We start from the raw sequence: 22360 nt of genomic DNA, 5'->3' as shown, positions 1-22360 counted from the left end.
TTATATCATGCTCTGAATGCTGCGATTTAAGAAAATGTCTAAATGTTTAAAGTGTTTCCTCTCTTTGCTCTGTTATTCAGTCATTATTTGAATTAGCAAGCACAGATGTTTATGCTGGTACATCTTCTATCCACAAGGCTCAGTTTAAAGACACATCCATTTTATATTTTTCTGATGTTGAACAAATTCAGTGAAACTCAAAACCAACAATGTGTCAGCCCCAAGCCTCTTTGTTGTGACATTCATGTTTTTTATGGCTCAGTAATTTCCTAAAACAGCTGGACAACGTAGTTTTTAGCAAATGTAAGTGTAGCAGGAAATAGTGCATTGTTAAGGACTATTTCCCCCCCACGTATTAATTTGGTGCTCCAGTGCATTGATTCCTAAAATGGGGGTCGGGAGCCCCACAAGTGGTCGCTGGATTAACCAAAGGGGTCATGAGATTATAGAAACAGTATAGGATACAGAAAAAAACAAAAACAAAAAACAAAACAACAAACCTATTTTGGACACACAAAATTAAGATTTAAAAAAAAAACTTTCTTCTATTTTTGTTTTATTTTCTTGTGGCTGAGTTTTTCTAAAAGTTAGTCAAATAAATCAAACTTAAGCCTCTTTCTAGAGATGCAAGGTTGGTCTATTAATTGATTATTCCATCAACAAAAGATGAATCAGCTACTATTGAATAATCATTTTAAGCCGAAACCTTAAAAAATAAACAGGTTTCAGCTTCTCAAATTTTTTTATTTTATTAATCAAACACGATCATAAAGTGAAAATCTTTTGACTGTAAGTCTGACAACATTTAAATTTGAAAGTGTAACCTTGGACTGTAAGGAACTTTAACTGTTTAAATGTTTTTTTCACAATTTTCTGACATTTAATGGATTAAATGATGAATTAATGAATCAGGATATATCTATAAATGAACTGGCAGTCATTTCCAGCAGCAGGACAGTGTTGTAAACTACAGTGTGTGTGTTCATGGTAATGAGAACATGTCACCCATGTGTGTTTTTGGTCATTTTTGAACTAAGGATGAAATACTTTGATAAACATATAATACTTATAGTAGGGTGAGTTGATTGTTAGTTTGTGTCTAAACATGATGTTTGTTGACAATAAGAAAAATATTGAATATCCTAAGACTTCTGTGACCTTTAAACTTGACCTCCCACAAAAGAAAACACCTCAAACAACAAACTATACATCTGTGCTTCCAAAGAGAAATGATGCATATACTGATGTACTATCACCATCATTCAGGAGCTGCAGGCCTCAAACGAGCGCTACAGTTCCACACGCTGATGTGTGCTGTTGTGGTAACACACAGACATAAAGCAAAGTTTCAATCTGGGTCATGTACATCTGCGACAACATAAGGATGTTAGAACATTTTATCCAACATTGCTTGCTCAGAAAATACTTGATTAAACCCAATCACAAATAGTTTATTATGTGTCAGTGTGAAAATTGCCTTCTTTTAAAGTGCAAAAGCGTGACATTACCATCTCCCTAGTTTTAGCACGCTGGCTAATTAGATGGGTGATAGGAGTGGCACTGATTGGCATTATAAAAGCTGCACTATCACTTCTCACCGGTTCCCAGCACCAGCTCCCCTCTCTCTGCGCAAAGTTGCCATCAGAGGAATTATTTAAGATAAAAGACACTGGAAAAAATATTCTCCCCTGACAGATATTATCATTACAACCCTTTATGGAAAGTGCTAACTTACTTTTTTCCCTTCCTCTCTCTTTCTCTCTCCATCTGTGGCACTCACTCTGTCTCCCTTTTACTGTCTCTGTCTCCTGGCGGGTAAAAAAAAAGGCAAGAAGAGAGACAGGAGGAATAGAGGAGTGAGTGAGCTCTGTCAATTGGAGTGAGTGCACTGCTAAGTCTGGCTTCACTACAAAGGTTAGCAGATCTGACTGTCAATAGTGTCTTGTGGGTGGGAGGGGGAGGAGGAAGGAGACGTGGAGGTGAGGTGGTGGAGGGGGTGTGGTGGGGGTCGCCTTGAGAGAAAGAGATACTTTGATATTTCGGAATGTTAGAAGGGTGAATGTGGAGAACTGGAGGTTGGGGATCTAATTACCGGGCCATAATTGGGGGCTGGGGAATAGGTTGCCGTCCTCTCAACTCGCTGCAGATCAATTATGTTAAGAGAACATCTGTAAGTAGAGCTTAATGAGGTCCATTAGAGCAACATGCGCTGCCTTCCCTAACGGTGCTTGTCAGCTTCTTGGATGAGCTGGAGTGTGCTGCTGACTGGGGACCTGGTGGAGGGGCTTAAATAGGAGAGGAGGCTCGACTCTCAGCCGCTTTTCCCTACCAGAGAACCAGAGAGACACACAGACAGACAGGGGAGGGAAGGTGAGGAAGCAACAAGGGAGAAGACAGACGCCCTGTGAGCGGGGTCCAGCACTAGCAGAGCCGCTGGGGGGGGGGGAGTCAACTTTAGGCTGCTCCGACATCCCAACAACTTGAGGGAAAGAAGTAACTGTTCTCTAACTATTTTCGCTAAGTTTTCTGTAGACAGTCTGGAGTTGAACGAGTTTTGTGAAAGTTGCCTCTTGGACACTTTAATCCAAAGTCAAGTAAACCGAGAAGACACACCGCAGCAGTGACCGTGACCATTGTTTTTGGGAATCCCTGGCTGTACTTCAAGGTACGTGTGCTGTCCTCTGTTGTGTGTATGAGTTTAGAACGCGTTCCGCAGACTGACGGCTGAACATGAAGTGTCGTGCGAGCTCCGAAAGAAGACATAAACACAGGCGTATACCTGCTGAGGGAACGACATCAAAATAATTGGCTTCTCCAGGAAAAAGTCTCTCTCCTCTGGTAATCACTCATTGGAGGTTAAATGAAGCCGCCGACGGTGCTGAGGATAGTGTCGGGTTTTGGTGGAGGTCCCCGCTGTCATTTTATTTCTTCATTAGAGTCAGAGGCGCAGGGCTGGCTCAGGTACAAACATAACAAGCGTCTACCTCTGTCCGTTTGCTCATACAATGTGTGCGTGTTTCCGTCGGGATAAAGAGACTTAATCCGAGCCATGTGACGTTCTCCTCCATCCTCCACCTTCACCACTGCCTTTTGTCTCCATTTTCCATTCATACGGAGGATGAATAATTGGTGGAACGCAGTGAGTGAAAGGAGGGTGGAAGGGCACCGGGAGAGAGGTGGCAGCCTCACACACACTATACACCTCTGCAGCAAATTGCATGATTGCCAAGATAGGCCGCCTTGAAATAATTCAATCCATGACAAAACCTAATTACTGGCAGGTAATACCCTGTCAGCTTTAATGCATCTCATCACTCATAATGGCGCGGAGAGCATTTTATGACCCATCTCATTATCGCTGCATTTTAGGCTGGAGCCGCATGCCAACTATTGACTTGTGTCTCCTCCTCCCACAGTCCCGCACCCCCACCCCTCTTTCTCTCCCTACCAGAATATTCAAGAGAATAATTTACACTTGTCAGGCTGTGTGTTGGAACTCTGTACCTTATGTGTGTGTGTGTGTGTGTGTGTGTGTGTGTGTGTGTGTGTGTGTGTGTGTGTGTGTGTGTGTGTGTGTGTGTGTGTATGCAATAGAGACTCGAGATGGTGTTGGTGGAGGTGGGGCAGAGTTGTAGGGGCACCGTGCCCTAACATGTGGGCCTCATCATGGCCTACTCCAGTCCAAACTGGGCCGCTAATTGATGCGGACTGGCGTAATAACAGGGCGAAGAATAATTCCGCCTTTTAATTAGGTTACAAGAGTGATTTAAATAAAGAGTGTGGATATAAGCGTTAATCAGTCCAGGCGGTCACAGTGGAGCCGGAACCTCATAAGACTGGTACATATGCTCCTGAAGAGAGAATGAGAAAGAGGGATCAATCAGTGACCTCGGCAGAAATGTATTTAATTGCCCATGTTAGTGCTGCTCCCCCTTTATTTGCACCCCGATGTTCTTATTTTTCATACGAGTCTGTCTCTGAATTGAATGAAAAAACACCTCATGTTACCCAAAATAAACATGTAGACTATGAACAAACGGTTGACTAACAGTCTTCTCTCGCTTTTGCGCACAGACTAATTGTTTTAAGGTTCATTAATTCTGGCTCCTAATGAACTTGACTTGAACAGCCCAGTTAAATCCAACACATTAAACCATCAGTCTGACTGCATGACTGAAACCATTTCATTATTTAAATCATCTCGTGATGCGGGTGATTGGTTATCATGCACTCAGATGTTGGAGAGCTGGTGTTTGTCCTGGAATCACCTCTACACTTCCATCTGAGCTCCTGTTTAAACAGACATGCTGCACCTCAGTTTAACACTGTATGGACTTTACATTACTGCCGCTAAGATCTATAGGTTTGAACATTCTCTAGTATATTTACTGAAGCACAGGTGTCCGTCAGGGGTCAGAAGAGAAGCTGGTCTTTCCGAATAATAATAATGAGCACCTGAAAGCAGCTTTAAACAAAATAAATGCTGATAAGAACTCATGCTGACACCAGCTGCTCTGTGTGTACCTCTAAACAAACCTACCTGTGTTTCTGTCTCTATAATGTAATGAGTGTCGTGCGTCTGCGCGCTCCCGCGGCTGCAAGAATGAGGGACGTTGGAAAAAGTGGGCGTTCCGGAGGCGCGCACGCGATGCATGCTCTCAGTTATAGTGGAGCGGCTCGTAATAAGTGAATGACCTTATCGTGGCGATGTTATGTCTCACCGGTGAGGGATTGGGGATTTGGAGATAATAAAGGTTTACTCTCTCGCCACTCGGACACTGATGCATGGAGACACCGACCTGAGCGCCACGCACTCCCTGAATGGTCCACGGCGGGCGGATGAACACCTGTAGCTTGGTAGTATCCAACAAACCAGTGGCTCTGATCAATGTGGAGCTCATTATTTCCACCCTGAAGATCAGTGCGGTCCCACGCGTGATGCCAGTTTGGTGAACTTTTTTGCTCAGAGAGGATCTGTAGCTGCAATCCGCTGCTGGAGTTCAGGATTCTACTTAACTTGTTGAGAAAGGTGAGTGAGCGAGAGACGTTTTTTTGTGACATGTTTGCATTATGAACAACATTCCTTGCTGGTAGCTACTTCATTTTCATTCTCATTAAAATAGGCGGATTCAAATGTCATGCATTTTAGATATAAGAGAGAAACGTCTTTTGGTGTGCATATTATGTTCCTGTGGTGATGCTGGGAAAGCGGAGTGTGGCTGTATGCGCGGTGCCCTGTGGCACGTCAAAGCTCTGATTAGAGAAGCAGCGTGCAGCAGAAGTCTGTGTGATTAGGTGGCCAGTAGGATTAGATGGTCGCTGCGCCGCGGAGGAGAAGCATTTCTTTGTCGTCCTGTCATTCGCTGCCTGCGTCCCATCGCTACATACGGCTCTGGTGGGCGATAAACGTGCTTTCACACGCCGTGTGACGCCCGACGGCAGCAGACAGCTCGCTCTAGCTCCTCCGCCTGCGTTTTGTTGGCCGGTGTTCCCCCTTCTTTTCATTCCTCTCTGATCGCCGTGCTGGATTGTTCCCTCTCTAACAAAGCCCGATCCCAGCCTGCTTAAAGACAGCTGCTTTCCGGACCAGGCGGCTCTGGGTTGCATGGTGGTGCTTCGGCTACTGAAGCGGGTCAACAAATGCAGAAAAGGGAGAAAAGTTTCGGTAAGGTGCTTTCTTTGCGTTTTGGGTTCTATGAAGAACACGTTTCTTGTGTGTTTAGTGTGTTCTGCGTCGACAAGTTACAGCGTTTCTCTGCGTCGACGAGTCAGATGTGACCTGCTGCTGCTCTAACCTGATCCGTTTTCTCTGTTGTTCCAATGATAACCTTTCATTAAGACATTAAAGAGAGATGCTCTGATTTTATTGTCAGTGATCACACAGCTGATATGTCCCATGTGTTCATAACGTCTTCAATTTTCGTTATGTGCTTGTCAAAGCTGCATGGCAAATTGAGTCTCTATGTTAAATCCGTTATTGGCCTTTACCGGCACTCCGCTGCCATGGCAACAGTAATTAAACTGATAGGGTGAAATGTCAGCATCTCGTTGCCGAACAGCTGTGACTTAAATAGCAAGCTTTTCTCCCCTCCATCCCTCCATCATCCTCAGGGCTCAGATGATGATATGTGGCCGGGGACGCGCAGCGGCAGCAGCCTGGAAGCCCACAATGAGAGAGTGGAAATGAGGAAAGGGAGGATACGAGCCAGCGAGCAAATAAAACAGATATCATTAGGGGCTTCGAGCAGCTGTGATTTCCCTTCCTTTATGGAAAATGAAGCTTTTGTTCAGCACTTCCCCCCAGTAATCGGAAGAGCGAAGTGGCCAAATTCCTTCCATGCTTCTCCCTTTTTCCTCTGAGTTGATTGCACAGTAAAAGGGGAGTCGAAGCTCTGCCTTCTTTTGGTTTGGTAATGAGAAGCGGGGACTTTGTAGTGTTAAAGAGGCTGGACGGATCAGTGCCGCTGAAGAGGCGCTGCGGAGAGCAGCCGGCCGAGCAGCCGTGCGCCCCGCTCTCTAAATCCAGCCAATTAACAAATCAACAGCCTCAACGCACTGGAACAAATGAGCTGAGCTGCTCACCACACTACAACCAGTCTGATACTGTCTGCAAATTCTTTATTATCAAAGTTTGTAGAAAACAAAGTGTGTCAAGTGAATAACATTTATATTTATGTCCAGAGGAAACATTTTCTATTAAATGTTTAAAAATGTTTTTTATGTTTTGAGCCCATTTATTACAATTCAGGTGTAGTGTTCCTCACTGTCATTGGGGCTTAATTTGTTCTGTTTTACCTACTACATGAAATTCTAGGCAGCCACTGGTTTGTATTTGTTTTAGATTACAAGTTGCAGAAGCTTAAACCCCACTTGAGGTTAATCATCCATCTCAGTGAACATCAGCTTAAAGAAAGTATTGCATCGTCAGTACAGACTGTGACAGACTGTAATAGTAACAGTAATAATATCAGCTGACATGGTTTTGACTGAGACTTACAACAATTTACAAGTTTCTGTAAGTTGTGTGTAGTGAATTAAATGGAAACCACTGGCTATCAGGAAGGTCGGGAAAAAAAACATCTGAAAAGTAAAACACTACAGCATCCCTTTAGTAATGATCTGCAGTCATTATGTTATCAGTAATAAATGGATGAAAACATTCAGAAACATTTAAAGTGTGCTTCCACATCAAAATGTTACAGTGTGAGAAATATCAGGAATGGAATTTACTCATTTACATGTTTGAAAGAAAATGGTAAAAAGAAAGTTTCACTTTTTCAAAATGAGTAAAAGTTCAACTATACCTTAAGAATTATTGTGTGTGTGTGTGTGTGTGTGTGTGTGTGTGTGTGTGTGTGTGTGTGTGTGTGTGTGTGTGTGTGTGTGTGTGTGTGTGTGTGGTGAATGGGGGACAAAGGGGAGTGGGGGTGTGCCTCTCCTCAGGGAATGGTAGGAGAATACTAATTCCAGCCTGGTGCGAAGCCACATTGTCCCTCCCTCTCACCCCCAGTGGGCCAACAAAGGCTCTCCACAGTCAGCTCAGGCCAAACAATACAGGCGCTGCAAAGCTCTTCGCCTGTAGCCACACCCCTTTAAACACAGAAGAGGTCAACGTAAGAAAAAAGTGTTCAGGAAAAAAAAAAAGTGAAACTGTGGCTTTGTGTCTGTGTGGGCTGCGTGTTGGTCTCACAACACATAAATAGTTGTGCTGTTAGTGTTAGTTTGTGATCTACTGTCAGCTGCTGTCAGGTCAGAGCCCAGCCTGCTGACAACGTATAAGCCTATTGCTGCTAGAAAAGTATATATTCACACAGATGTTTTAATTAGATTTTTACTAAATATTGCTTTGAATGACTCGTCTCTTCCAATGAATATGGAATTACAGCCACGCCTGATGCAGTAAAACATAGGTCAGGTATTATAGTTAAGGCCAGCATAACGTTAGTGTGGTGCGTGAATTCAAAGTTAGATATAGTCTTTGGATTTAACACAGACCTTATTTTGTCCTACATACTGACTGTATATTGTATTTAATTGTTGTTTTCACTTAATATTCATGAAATCAAAGTATTTTACATTGACAGGAAATAATATGTGACATGTCTCATCACCATTTGCAATTTATATTCATTTTTTGCATGTATGAGGAGATGCTCCATTTCCTTTGTGTATTACGTTGTATAACAACACTAAACACATCTAGTATTGTACTGAACAGTGTGCCTAATTATGTACTAAAAATTATATAATTGTAATTTTAGTATACTTTCATACAGCAGACTTATTTTTTTAGTATACCTAATTTCATTACATTTCATCAAAAGTGTACTTAGAATGACTGTGTGGTATCAATTCTGACTTAAGAATATTAATGCCAATTAAACTTACACGTTTTTTCTTTTGTGTGATCTTCCTGAAGCTTTTTCATCACTTCCACATTTGTTATATTTTTGCAGTTCTTTGTGAAGTGTACAAAGGAACAACACACTCAAAAACCAAGCAGTCTTTAGGCTGCTGACTGACTTTCTGAGTATACTTTTAATTTTGTACTTTTCCAGTGTACATATAGAAATATAACTGTCTATGAATTGCACCATTGTTGCTTAATCATCAAGTAGCACAATGAAAACAATTTTTTGTTATCTTCGTCATATCAGTGGTCTTGTGTCCGTCATCATTTCACTTTTATCTTTAACAAAACTTTTAAAAATCATCAAAATTCATCAAATGTTAAAAAGTATTTTAATGGATCACATAGCTTCATGTTGTCTGAGAGTTTTTTCTTCTTTCTTTCTCTGTCATTATTAAGAAAACATCTGCTGTCTCCTCAGTTAGCAGTACTCTGGTGTTCAATGAGTGCTTGACGCCTCTCTCTGTACTCCTCCCAGGTATACAAATGCTCTCCGTCCAGCCGGACACCAAGCCAAAAGGCTGTGCCGGCTGCAACCGGAAGATCAAGGACCGCTACCTGCTGAAGGCCCTCGATAAGTACTGGCACGAGGACTGCCTCAAGTGTGCCTGCTGTGACTGCAGGCTGGGCGAGGTGGGCTCCACGCTCTACACCAAAGCCAACCTCATCCTGTGCCGGAGAGACTACCTACGGTAAGAGAGACAGCCAGCGTCTTCAGAGCGTTTGCATGACGTTAAACAAACACTGAGTGTGATCATGATTGCGTACAGACCGGTTACAAGTGTTAGCAGTGAAGAGTTTTCTCACTGAAATGAACTCTCACATTTTAGGAATTGAGGTTGAGCTCCCTTTTATTTAGTGGAACGGAGCATAGCCAGATTTTTAGTAACAAGAAGGTTCTGCTTGTATTTTGACTCATGGCCTTGTTTCATGTCCTCAAATTCTGTCCCAACCCAGCAATCAGACAGCAGCAAATTTAACATTTAAATAGGCATGCTATTTCTAGTTTTTTCTTTTTTTAAATTTGTGTAATATTTTGTGATTTTTTTCATATTATTTCCATTTTTTAAATGTGTTTGTTGTTGTTGTTGTTAACAAACCTCAGTAACTGTATACATTTATCTTCCTCTCAAACTCTGTAATTAGTTTAAAATATGGATGGCACCTTTTCTATTTCAGGATAACCACGGATATTTATAAAAATGAAGAATGATTTTTAATTGATCATACCCTGTATATAGGTAGAATTTAAGCTTGTTTTGAAAAATCCAGTTTAAAAATACATGAATATACAATTTTGAAGCTGTCAAACATGACCACTCATCACTGAACTAATCAGTGAGGTCTGTGAGTTACAGCAGCTATGGTCTTACAACAAAATCATAGCTTATAAATAAAAACAAATCCCTCCCCTTCTACTTCAGTCAAACCATGTCACTATCCTTTCTGGGGGTCAAAGGTGAACACCTAGAATGTGAATGATCTAGTCAGTAAAACCAAACATTTTACAACTTGTGTCATGAGAGTGGGACATAACTAAACTCGATGCACAAATAGCAAAAGGCAAAGAGGGTGTAAAGTGATGATGATAGCGCACTTTGCTCAGGAACGTGACAACTGATAGTCAGTGTAGACTTAAACAGTGAGATACACCAGTCAGACCACACATAATGTTCATGGTGGACTGCTGGTGTTAAACTGGGACTGACATTGTTAATTTATGTATTTTGTTATCTTTGCCCTGAAGTGAGCCTACCTTTTTTTATTCTTTTTCTGGGAGTGAAGTTGGAGCTTTATTCCCAGGAATCAATTTTACCTTTGCTGGAATAGAGTTGAGTCACCTGTTTATTTTCTGGAATAGAATGTATCACTTTTTGATTAGAAGAAATAGAAGTGAATACCCTTTTTAATAGTAGGGTTAGGTACAGTGTGCTTTGTACTGTCAGATTGGTAAAGCAACGGGTAGTGTCTCTCGTCTGTAATAATTTTGATGCCGTAAACTGCTGATAACAATCAGTAACATCTGACTCTTAAATGATCATCATTTCACAAACCCAATGTTGCCTTTTTGCATCTATAACAAATTCTTTAGTTATATATGTTTTGTATGGTCAAACATTACTGAGTGAGCCATTAAAAACAATTGATGGGATTATTTTCACTCATTTTAAAAGCCCAATATCTTTTAACATTTAATAATAGGCCGAATGATGATTAATATGAAGATGTTTTTTGTCAGACTGTGGGTACATGTCATTTTTCTCCCCAGAGCTGTCATTGCTGTGGGGGTCTTACTAAAGCCTGCTGAGAGACAAACAGCTTTTTACATAAGAAATGAATGAGTATCTTTTGGAGGCCTAACATGTGTAGTGCTGTATACTGACACATCAGCTGGAGTGAGGTTTGAATCATCCACAATTTGATTTCTGAGGAACAAAATGGTGAATAACTCGAGTTGGCTTCTTTACTGTATTTCAACAAGACATAGTTCATACACTGAATATAATTAGTATAATTTTATATTCATTTTTGACTGATTGAAATGTATTCATTTAAAACTAAAAAGGATGACAGGCATATATTGCTGGTGACATCGGATCATTTTAGATTTTTCTTGCCTACAGTCATTCGTCTGTTCTTAAACAGTTCTTTTATTTTCCGCTGACATTGTTTACAGGCCCAGTCATTAATAATGATAATATTAATTACTGGAACATGCCCATATAATGTGATCCAAATCAGCAATATGTTGTGTTTCTCAACTGATCAGTTTTATTGTTGCTAAAAAAAAAAAGGTGCAAGTAATCAAACTGACATTGTCATGTTCCATCTTTCCATTGACACCAACTTCTTTTAAGACATGATGATATAGACATAGTCATTAGATCAGGACGTGTCTGAGCCTGAAAACTCACAGCAGCTGAGTCTGTGGCCAGGTGGTTGTGGGAAAATCAGTTGGGACATTTTTTATTACAGAAGTATATTTGCATTTGCTTACTTTATACATCTATTCAATTTTCACATAGAAAACCCTGACTGAAGAGACATTGTGAAAGTAATGCAGGGATGGCTGAATCTCAGTTGATAGCACGGGTCATCCTCAAATCAGGAGCTTCCATGTCCATTTTGAGACATTGAAAAAATAGTTCCTGATGTGTGTGAGAGGTAAAATGTAAGTTGCTTCAGAACAGAATGTCTACTAAAAACATATTAGATGAAAAGTAGTAATCAAGAGTCACAATGTTTCACAGTTACAGGCTCTGTCTGTATGCTTCATGGACTGAGTACTGAAGGACACTAGCAGGCACACTGAGACCTGAGGTGGCATGACTCAGTCCAAAGCAGGGATGATTCAGGCACATTTCTTCTTCTGATATTGATATTTTATCACAGTTTTATTAATGTTATCCTACCTGAGCAGTGTGTGCTTATTGCACATCAAGTGTTCCACAGCAGAATACACTGCCTGGGCCAATTTTCAGACCTCAACTGACAACATTCTATTTCTTAAACACGTACTTTAACTGAAATAAGAAATAGAGATTGAGTCTCCTGGAGATTTTTTAATTTTTGTTCAGTTGTTGGACAACTGAAAGTGAAATATACATGAGTGATAACACCTCACAACTCAGTTGTAGAAACTCTTAATTACAGATATTTCAGTTTCTATTGTCAGACAACTGTACAAGCATCAAATAGCATTTTGAACACAGCTCATAAATGACACCTTTAACTAAGCAAACAGTAACTCCTGCATGACCTAATGACCTAATGACCTCACCTGGTAATCAGTGAATTTAACAATTAAAATGAGTGATCACAGAGGTCAGAGGAGAAATGTGTCTTCCTAATTGTATTGCCACACAGCACAGGCTTGCATCATCAAAAAGCTGCTATGAAAACTGTGTACAGAAGGCAATGTACAGGAAAGTGTTTGTGGTAAGGAGTTGTTGAAATGTTGATTAACAGAATGAACAGAAACATGTTTACATATCTGATAACCATTTATAGATATTCACTTTACATTCACAGTACTGCAGTATTGCATTTAGGTGACACCTATAGCCATGCCCCCTCTAAGGTTATTGTCCACGTAGTGCCAGTGTGCACATGTCCTTGTTGTCCTGGTGGTTGCTGTGCAACAAAACTCTTTTCAGAACAAAAATTGTAAATGTCATCAGAGCATCAGTTGATGTGTACATTGTTTGCTCAACACCAATGCATATAGTAGCAGTGAGGCTGGCCGAGCATTTCTGAACAGGCATGAAGGCTAAGAGGGAGACCAATTCCAACATGTTATTCTTTCATCTTCAAAGTTCAAGGTGACTGAATTGATTTGACGCTCACTATCACGCGAGTGGCCTGCCTGCGAATGCGCCCTGACATCTCCTCACTGCTGGCTAATGAATGGCAAATATAGCAAACCGCAGCACTCCACATCTGATCTGCAGAGCAACAAAGAAAGCCAGGCTCCATCACTGAGGCAATCAATGGCTGCAACATCACAACACAATACAATTTTACACACACACACCACACACACACACATAGACACACGCACACACACACACACACACACACACACACACACACACACACACACACACACACACACACAGACAATCCCTCACTTAAAAAGCAACCTCAAATACAGTATATTATTTCTACGTGTGTGTCAGCCCAGGTTAGGGACAAGAGAAGCAAAAATAAGGATGACTTCAGATTTAGTCCATTTTTGTATTCCATTGGCTTTAAAAGTAAATTATTTCTGCCTTCATTATACACCAACCACCCCACCCCCTCCCCTACCCTCCACCCCCTTCTCTGAGTCAATCCCAGTCTGTTTAGCAGGGTGGCATGTTATTAGGCCTGACATAACCAGGGTTAATAGAATTCTTCAGGGGTCTAAAACCACGAGTGATGTGATCCCACCAGCAGAGAAATAATAATCCTCTATCGCAACACATGCACAAAAAAAAGAGAAATACTAGGAGAAAAAACGTAAAGCTTCAGCAGTCCCTGTGTGATCAAACATGATATACAGAGAGGTTTGTGTAACTAAGCCATCCCTTCATAAACCTGTGACTGCAAACATAATTACAGGTATTATCTCCTAGAGCTTGATTTGTGCCTTGTTCTCTCTGAATATGGAGAAAATGCAGCAAGAACATTTTATCAACAAATGATCCCTTTGAAACCAGAGCTTCCATTGAAGATACTGGTAATAGCGCGACGCCACTGTTTATGCTGATGTGTGATTTTCACAGTACTGAGCGATAATGTTTGAAAGCCCAGAGGAGGGAGGAGAGCAGACAGACTGACACATTTAAGTTTAAAAAACGCTGAGAAAATGGAGACTGCGGCACAGCGGCCTGCTGAGTGTCACGGCGCACACACACACACACACCGCTGGCTCCAAGGCCAGGATGCAGGCATGAAAAAGCTGTTGGGCATCAGTTAATGGAAAACTGTAAATTCCAGGCATCCATTTTAAAGACAGCACTAGGAGAACACTTACTTATTTATCTATGTATTCATTCATTTTTTTTAATCCAACTTCAATTTTCCTCTACAGTGGTTTTTACTAAGATTGTAAATGCAAGCAAACTCACAGAGCCGTCAACATGGCTGGATTTATTAATGTTTTGGAAAGCTGGCTATCAGTGAGAGATAACCAACATGTAGAGCATGGTTCAGTGTAATAACTTACATTTCTTCCTCCTTCAGAATCAACTTTGTAGTCCACCACCACCTTGTGTAACTATGTATGTAAATGTAAATGAAAAATGTATCTTTTTTCATCTCACATTGGGCTTATGATGCATTGTCAGTTTGTATGTCGGCATCAGGCGTGACTATGACATCAAGTCAAGCTTTATCTCCAGGGACTAGCAGGGAGTGAAGAGTAAAGGCTGAGCCTGTCTGAAACTCATCAATTCTTTTCAGAAATCTCATTTAGATATATTCTTTCTTATGAACACGTGTCATATCTTGAATTTAAAAAAAAACAGTTTGGTGTGTAATTGCAAAATAGCAAAGTATAGTTTTCTGAGCTCAGAAACACAGATTTAAATAAAGTACTGAAGGCCATGACCCAGGCTCTGAATTCTTTGCATCGTGGGAATATTCACCTCTGGAAATGTATTTTCTTTCTTTTTTTTTTTTTTTTACATTTCTTTATTTATTCTCTGTGTTGATTTATAAGATATAGTAAATTATCATCTTAGATAATATAAGATGTAGTAAATTAAAAGCTAGGTCTTTGATTGTGGCCGGGGTGTGGTCGACACAAAAAAAAAAAAAAACTGGCGTACCTGATTTTTAATGTGCATGCCAGGTATGCATGAATAATAGTTAATATGAGTACATGCATACTCTCTAGTCATCATCACAGAGAGGACAGTGGGACGGAGGAGGCATTATACCGTTTAAATACCAGGATAACAGATAGCAGATCAGGGAATAAGTACATGCATAGTACATGCATTTTACCATTTAAATATGAGCACTCTTAAGGTGCATTTAAATTGAATATGAGGAGAAAATCTGCTTTGTATTCATGTTGTGCAAATTTGACAACTCTAATTTTCGTGGAGTCTGTGTTTATTTTGCCATACCAGTAGTGAGCTGCATAGATTGAAGTTGCAGCTACCAAGAAACATCAGCTGTTTTCAGACTAAGTGTGAAGTTAGATTCATGACTGAACACCCCTCACACTCCCAGGTCTGAGGACTGTAAAAGGTTTGTATCCTGCTCTTCCATCAGTGGTTGTGGCCATCTTGAATGTATTTGTTACCCAATTTCAGATTTTTGACGGTAAGAAACAAACCCTGTAGAAACATTTAAAAGCATCCCATATACCTAATACATTTGGTGGCATGAGTAGAATGATAACATTACAAAAGCAGAATAGTCAGTCTAAAAAATAACTATTTTGAAGTACACTGAGCATAGCAGAACATATCCTGATTGGAATCATTCATCATTGACATGAATCCAAACTGACCACTGTGAAAAACTAAACTACAAACTCTTTACAGCATCACTTCAGGCCCCACAAAGGACACAAAGAAAAGAGCTAAAGAGTGGGCATGTCAGACTGAATAATGAAGTGGTGATTAAATGGGCAATCAGTGTGAGTATCAGGCTAAATACATATCATAGTTCCACCCAAATTACACATTGTGCAGACTGGTCTCCAGCTAGACCAGTTATTATTAAAGCAGCGATGGATTGCAAACAACACTAAGAAAGCCTGTGATTTGAGAGTAACCACTGCACAACATCCCACTCACTTCACAATAGATGTGCTCCTGGGAGATTTGCAGGAAGCTATGTGTAGTTTGTCATCAGCTCTCTCCTCCCTGATTCTCTGCAGGCTGAAAGATTTGGGCCAGCTCCTCTTCCTTTAATGACTAGCGCAGATGTTCAGCTGTTCTTCCAGCTAACACTGAAGGGCACAAGGACATCCTTAGCTAGGCCGCTGGTCAATGACAACATGGCTTACTTTTCTGCAGGTACTCTAGCTGGAGTGTAGGGTCTGCATCTTTTAGCCAACACTTCACTCCTTACTGTGGACCATTTCTAAAGCATTTTGTTGTGTCACAATTTTTGTTATGGTCTGTTATTCAGGGAGATAGGGAATGAGGATGTGGAGCTACTAAGCATATTCATGCATGCATGGGTCCCACATGGGTTGAACCTGTTAAAATTAACACGAGAAGAAATGATCTCATCTTGCATGTTGCAAATTTGATGAATGACACCTAGAAACATTTTCTGATGGGACACCCATCAGCAGTAATCAGCAAGATGACATCATTTTGTCAGGGCTTTCTAAAACTGTTATAAATCAATGTTGAAGAATATGTATCAACAACACTATTGTTAAGGTCTGGCTAGATTTAGGGACCTTTGTCACCATGGCTACAATAATTACCAAGTGGTTAAGGTTAGCTTTGTCTTGGTTTTTAAAAACCAATGTGGACTCTCAGAAACAGGAAATGAACAATGATCTCTTGTGTTAAAGTCTGATGTTCAGCACCCATATATCCCTGCCTACCTGCTCACCATGTTATCTATAATAACATCATCTGAAAAAATCTGACTGTGTATAATTGATGCAATTATTATTATTATTATTATTATTATTATTATTATTATTATTATTATTATTATTATTATTATTATTATTATTATTATCATTATTATTATTATTATCATTGTATTGAATGCCATGTAGCAACCACTCAAAATACATAATTCTCAAGGAAATAAATGTCAAATCAAATTTTGATATTAAAACCTGAAAAAGAATGAAAACAAGAATCATACATATTTTTCTGAAAAATCAAGAAGAACTGATCCATTTTGTGTAGCTCCCAGTGTCCTCTTCACTCCTGTTTAACAGCTGTAAGGTCAACTTCAGCAAGTGTGCAACATCAAAGATAGTGTTTCTTTCTTTCTCTGCCATGACTGCACCTGTGCTGTAATTGATTTTTTTTCTTCTTTATTGGAGGAGAAAGGGGAGGGTTGTGTTTTTTTGAAGGATGTGGTTCTCTAAAAGGTTACGGTGCCTGCTGCGCCAGTGAATGCCACCAGCATCCTTGTGCCTTGCAACATTTTTGTATTTCTTTGCTGTGACAGCAGCAGAACAGAGCTCTATCAATGGCTGCAGTTTAAATCTAAAACAGATAAACCCACAGACTTAAGCTCATCTGCTCACTTGATTTCAGTACATCAGTCAGGATGTTAAGTTACACAAAAAAACACCATAAAGTTAAGTTTAAAATCTGGAATGAGTAGGTTTTCATCCCTAACTCAGGACAAAATCATTTTTCCAAAAGAAGTAGCCTTCAATTTGTTGAATCCTTTGAGCACTTGAGGGAGAGAATTTGTCTGGAATGCATCGTTTTATTCAGGCCCCAGATTGAATCATGTCTCTGCTGCTTGTTATTACAATAGAGCACTCAGCATGCACAAAGAGCCTCTCCTGCTCAAGCTTTTAATGGGACTTCTAGGTGGAGAATGCAGCACTCAGTCTGTAAGCCTCGCCACTTTACCTTCTTATTCCTTCATCTTTCTCAAACACCCACGCATAAACACACTATGGCACGCACACACACACACACACATACACACGGACACACAGACCATACCTCTCCATCTCCCTCTTAGTCCCAGCCCTCTTGGCCTTCTTTGATGCTGCTAATCAGGCTCTCCATCACTTTAGAGGGGCCATAGATGATTACCTGATTCTAATTACATGCGAGGGGGGAAACTTTGTTTGATGTCTTTTGTGTGTATCTCTTTCTGGCCTCTTATAGCTGCATATGCTACACACACACACACACACATACACACATACAAACATGCACACACACAACCTTCTCCTCCACCCACCTCACCCTCCATCCCGCTCCCCCCCTGGAGACCCCTCTGTATGAGCCTAGACATACACGCAGCAGCCTCAGCGCTACAAGGTGAACTATTCCCTGGCACGTGTTATTATTAATAACTGCCAGAGAGAGGGGTCACCCAAGACAACTCCTTGAAAAGAACCGCGGGCGAGGCAAGTAGACTGCAGTTGGGTGTGTTGTAAAACAATACACCCCCCCCCCCTCCCCTTGAGGACGTGCTGCTTAAAGCAAGAATAATGCATGGGGAAGAGAGGAGAGAGCAGCACAACCACATTTTTTGGCTGTGAAAAATTAAGATCTCACCACCTGGCACTTTTAAGCATACCTTTACCATCGAACTTAAGGTATTAGAATATGAATAGGTCGGGGCTGTAACTTTCAACACCCTTTTTCTCTGTCTTTTCTCCGCACCCCTGCTCTGTCGTTAAACTTCTGATGGCAGTCTTAAATTCAGATGGCTGGTGAGCACAGAGCCACTCGGAGGAGCGGACATGAAAAAGGGGAGAAATGCTAATCACCAGTCAAATGATGGGACATCTCTAGTTAGTGGAATTCATGGTGGTTTTATAGACATTTCAGTAGTGCAGCACAACAGTGTAGTCTCAGTAAAAATACATTAGTTGAAATGAAGGTTTGAAGGCATGGTTTACATGTCTCCACTTACCATACAGTAGATGCCAACAAGGATTTGTTTTCTTAAGTATTTTGCACACTGAAATTGCTTTCCAGCATTGCTCACATATCTGAATCCCACATGTTCTCCTAAATATTTCTTTTGACCAAACGAAATATATGACTACTGTATCTTCCCTCTAATCTTTTCATAAGGTTTCTTTAGTCCTCAGTTTGTATGCATCACAAATCCTGCTTTAACATCCTTGACACCATGGCACAATTCACCTGTCTAGTCTCTCCAAATGAAATTGGTTTTGGTGGGGTCAAAGTTCACAGAGTGGTCTATGTTATGATTTGATCTCATCTGTGCTGAGGAAAAAGGATGGACAATCTTCCCCATGCAGCTATCAGAACTGTAGCTATGTATTTTCATGCCTCAGTGTTTAGGTTTAAAATTGCTGCATGACTTTCTGTTGTTTGTTTTGGGGATTTGAAGGGAACTGAGATGTGTCCTGCTGCAGTAACTCCTACACAATCAGTAAGAGGAGTCTGATGGTTCAGGCTATTAAAGTGAAAGGGATGATCGAAGATTGTCTGAGTAAAACTGCTGCATTGTTTATTCTGTTAACTATTACATTCCTGTGAATCCCAGTTGATCCTCCCTTCAAAATATTTTTGGGCTGTATTTTTTACCACTGATATTCAGCTTGGCATCTGCCCAGAGGAATGATGCAACCACTTACTGTAGGTAATGGATGAACAGCGCTGTGTACAAAAGCTGGATTCTTTTTTTCACATATGATTTGACTTTAGGGGTTTTTAGTTTAGGAAAAGTTAAGCAAAGTTCAGATGGTGGTTCTGTACTGTGCGTAGCATACATTTTAGAAAAGTTTGACTTGCCACTAAAACATAGTTTGTAAAATATTCTTATTGTTATAAATATTTTTAGATGTTTGTTTTTCAGCCTCGTGTTTACCTCTGAGAGGATATGCTCCCCCTCCAGATGATTATATACATTATATATACATTGATGTGAAACATCTGTGCAGGAATCTGTGTAACAACAATTGAAAAAATGGCAAAGTGGAATTATTTGGGCATTGACAATACAGTTACTAGAATATTATATTAGCATTAGACTTATATCAGAATATATATAATAAGTATTCAGGTTCTTCAGTATTATATTATCTAATCCTGTACCTGATGTCTCACCTGACACTGTCTCTGATGTTATTTGTGAATCTACATGTATGCCTACTAAGAATAGAAATGTGTCATTGGAGACTTATTCATGTTTTATAAAAAAAGATTTGAATTTTTTGTTTTTTTTTAATGGAAAAGGGAATATAGAATGTACAATCATTTGTCTAAAGCTCAAAGTGATGCACTTTGTGAACTTGGCAAGAATAACACAGTTATCAGCAGACAAGGGCAGAACAGTTGTCATATAAACTGCTTCTGATTATGGTCAGAGATTAGGAGACTATTAAATGATGACAGTTTTTATTTAAAACAAATGAGTTCATGGTATGAGATTGACTCCAGTTAGTGACACATGATGCACAAAGCCTCTCTATTAACATCCCACATAGTGAGGGTCTGCACTCAGCTTAGGCACTGCTATATATCACAATGGCACCACACTATGCCTGTCTATTTATCACAAATCTGTCTTGAATACTTCTAAACCCATCTTCTCAGTTTTACAGTTAAGTATAGTTTAATTGATGATATAATCGGGATTGTTGGTTGTATCAATAATTATTTTTGGACAATATTCATTAATGTAATGAAAGTGTGTCAGGGAATGCATCAGTTTCCTACATGTCATTGCAAACGGATCTTTTTACAAACTTACAGATAGCAATACTACTTTAAGAGGCAACAGTTATCACCAGTGATCTCTCTTATAGAATTAACAGCAGCCAATTCCATCGTATTTGTATGCAATGATGACACAACATATCACAAACAAACCATGAGTCTAACACATTTGATTAGGGGATACAAGAGTGAATATACTTATCGAATCATTTGATCAACTTTGGAGGAAGGGGGAGGGGGCTGTTTGTGTAAGCAGTAATTGACAGCTGTCAGACGCTCCATCAGACACCATCCTGGCCCTGATTGGTTCTTTTTGTCCGGTCGCGGTGGATTCTGGCAATTTGCCAACTTGCAGTAGGAGCAGTAGGTGGGGTTAAATGAGCCTGTTTTTTTTTTTTGTTTGTTTTTTTAACAGATTACTAGTTTCATGTAATGCTGTCTTTACATAGTGACAGTCTTAGCAAATATGACAAAAAGTTACTTTTATAAGACTAACCAACTGCAGCTTTAACTTTCTAGTGGAAAACTTTTTTTTTTTGTTGACCCAATGTTTTATTTTTTAGAGTGTGGATTTAAATAATCCAGTAGCTTTCACAACTAATTCTATAACATCATGTGTGCATTGTTAAAAGTCAAGACATGGCATTAAGCATTTATACACTTTAGACTAGCCTGGAAACATATCTCCTGTCAATAAACTTGAGGATAAACAGCAGCAGCATCTCCGTTTTCTGTCCTTTAATCATAAAAACATTATTGTTGTGGGTACTTTTTCTAGAATTGAATGTGTGGGGTCACATATTAATTATCCCTGGCCAAAAACCACAAGTCACTATCACAAAATCCAGTTGAGACTCTCCTGTTGTTGAGTGTAAGCAGAAGGTGAGGTGATGGTGATCACTCAGAGGTGAACAGACAGCTTGCACTAGCTGAGCATGGTGTTTACTGTAATGGTTCAGCAATAGAGTGGGCTGTGTTAGTGCAGCCTTAACTTTGTGCCAGTTGTTGTTCTTGTATTGATTTCTCACAGCCACATATTCCTGAGAGTTATATAATTCCTCAAGGACTAAGATAAGACATCTTAATCAGAGGTGTCATAAGGCTCACATATTCTCACTCACCATCCAACTACAGCAATTACATAATTAGTATGATAATGGCAATGTCACACATCAGTGTCAAGGCAAACCTACCTTAAAATGTTTTTATTATCATTACATATTGTGTACTTTATATTAAGTAAAATAAATTGTTCAGGGAGAGGGGGAAGAGATGGGTAAGATAAGTCACGTTTTACTTTTTGTTTTTGTTTTGTTTTATGTTTTTTTCTGAGCTAGACTACATGAAGGAAAATGAATGTGTTAAGGCTGAGTGCAATTTTAGAAGTGGTGCAAAGTCAATTCAAAGACACAAGTGAATGTGAAAAGATGAAAATTCCTCCTGGGCATTGCAAATAAGGCGATGAACTGAAAATGTATCTGTTGTTGGAGTAAAAAAAGACAAAAACACTTATTCCAAGACTTTACACACCACAATGTACTCTTGCAATTTTACACATTCATCACCAGCAGTTGATTCATCAAAGTCCTTCAGTCTGACAAAAAAAACAGAAAATAATACTCAAATTGGAATCTATCAGTAGAGTGTCATGGCAGTTAATCTATAGATTTGTGTGCATGGAACCTTTTTTTTCTTTTATGACAATCAGCTCAATTTCTAAACTAATGTATATCAGTTGTAAGTATCTTTGGTGCCTACACCACATATTTTTCTGTCAGTTGGAACTTGGAAACCTTTACACATCACAGTTAAATAATAATGGTGGTTTATGATGTGACAACGCTGTGGTTAAGGTCTGGTTAGGTGTAGGCATAAAAACCAATTGGTTTGGGCTGGGTAAAAATCAGGGTTTGGGTTAAATGATTCCTTCTTGAAGTTAGGCAATGTTCATCACCATGGCAACATAAATGCCACAACAAAAAAACATCCTAAAATGTAGTTGGAAACACGAGGCGAACAGTGGTCTCCTGCAAAGTTGACCTTTTGCCACTTATCTATCTAGCCATACATCCAACCCGCCCCCTCCACA

At 39.9% G+C, this 22360-nt stretch overlaps 1 protein-coding gene across 1 annotated transcript in view; it reads left to right on the top strand.

The window, feature by feature from the left end:
- Positions 1–5631: 5631 nt before the first annotated feature.
- Positions 5632–22360, top strand: part of lmo3 (LIM domain only 3) — a 41427-nt gene continuing 24698 nt past the window's right edge. Inside the window, exons 1-2 of the mRNA XM_062443850.1 lie at positions 5632–5665; positions 8889–9102. Of these exons, the coding sequence (XP_062299834.1) occupies positions 5641–5665; positions 8889–9102 (239 nt within the window). The 5' untranslated portion in view covers positions 5632–5640. The remainder of the gene's footprint in view (positions 5666–8888; positions 9103–22360) is intronic.

The sequence above is a fragment of the Scomber scombrus genome, chromosome 22, assembly GCF_963691925.1.
Source record: "Scomber scombrus chromosome 22, fScoSco1.1, whole genome shotgun sequence".
NCBI lineage: Eukaryota > Metazoa > Chordata > Actinopteri > Scombriformes > Scombridae > Scomber > Scomber scombrus.
Note: the sequence above shows the minus strand (reverse complement) of the source record. Positions and strands in the feature narration are given on the sequence as shown.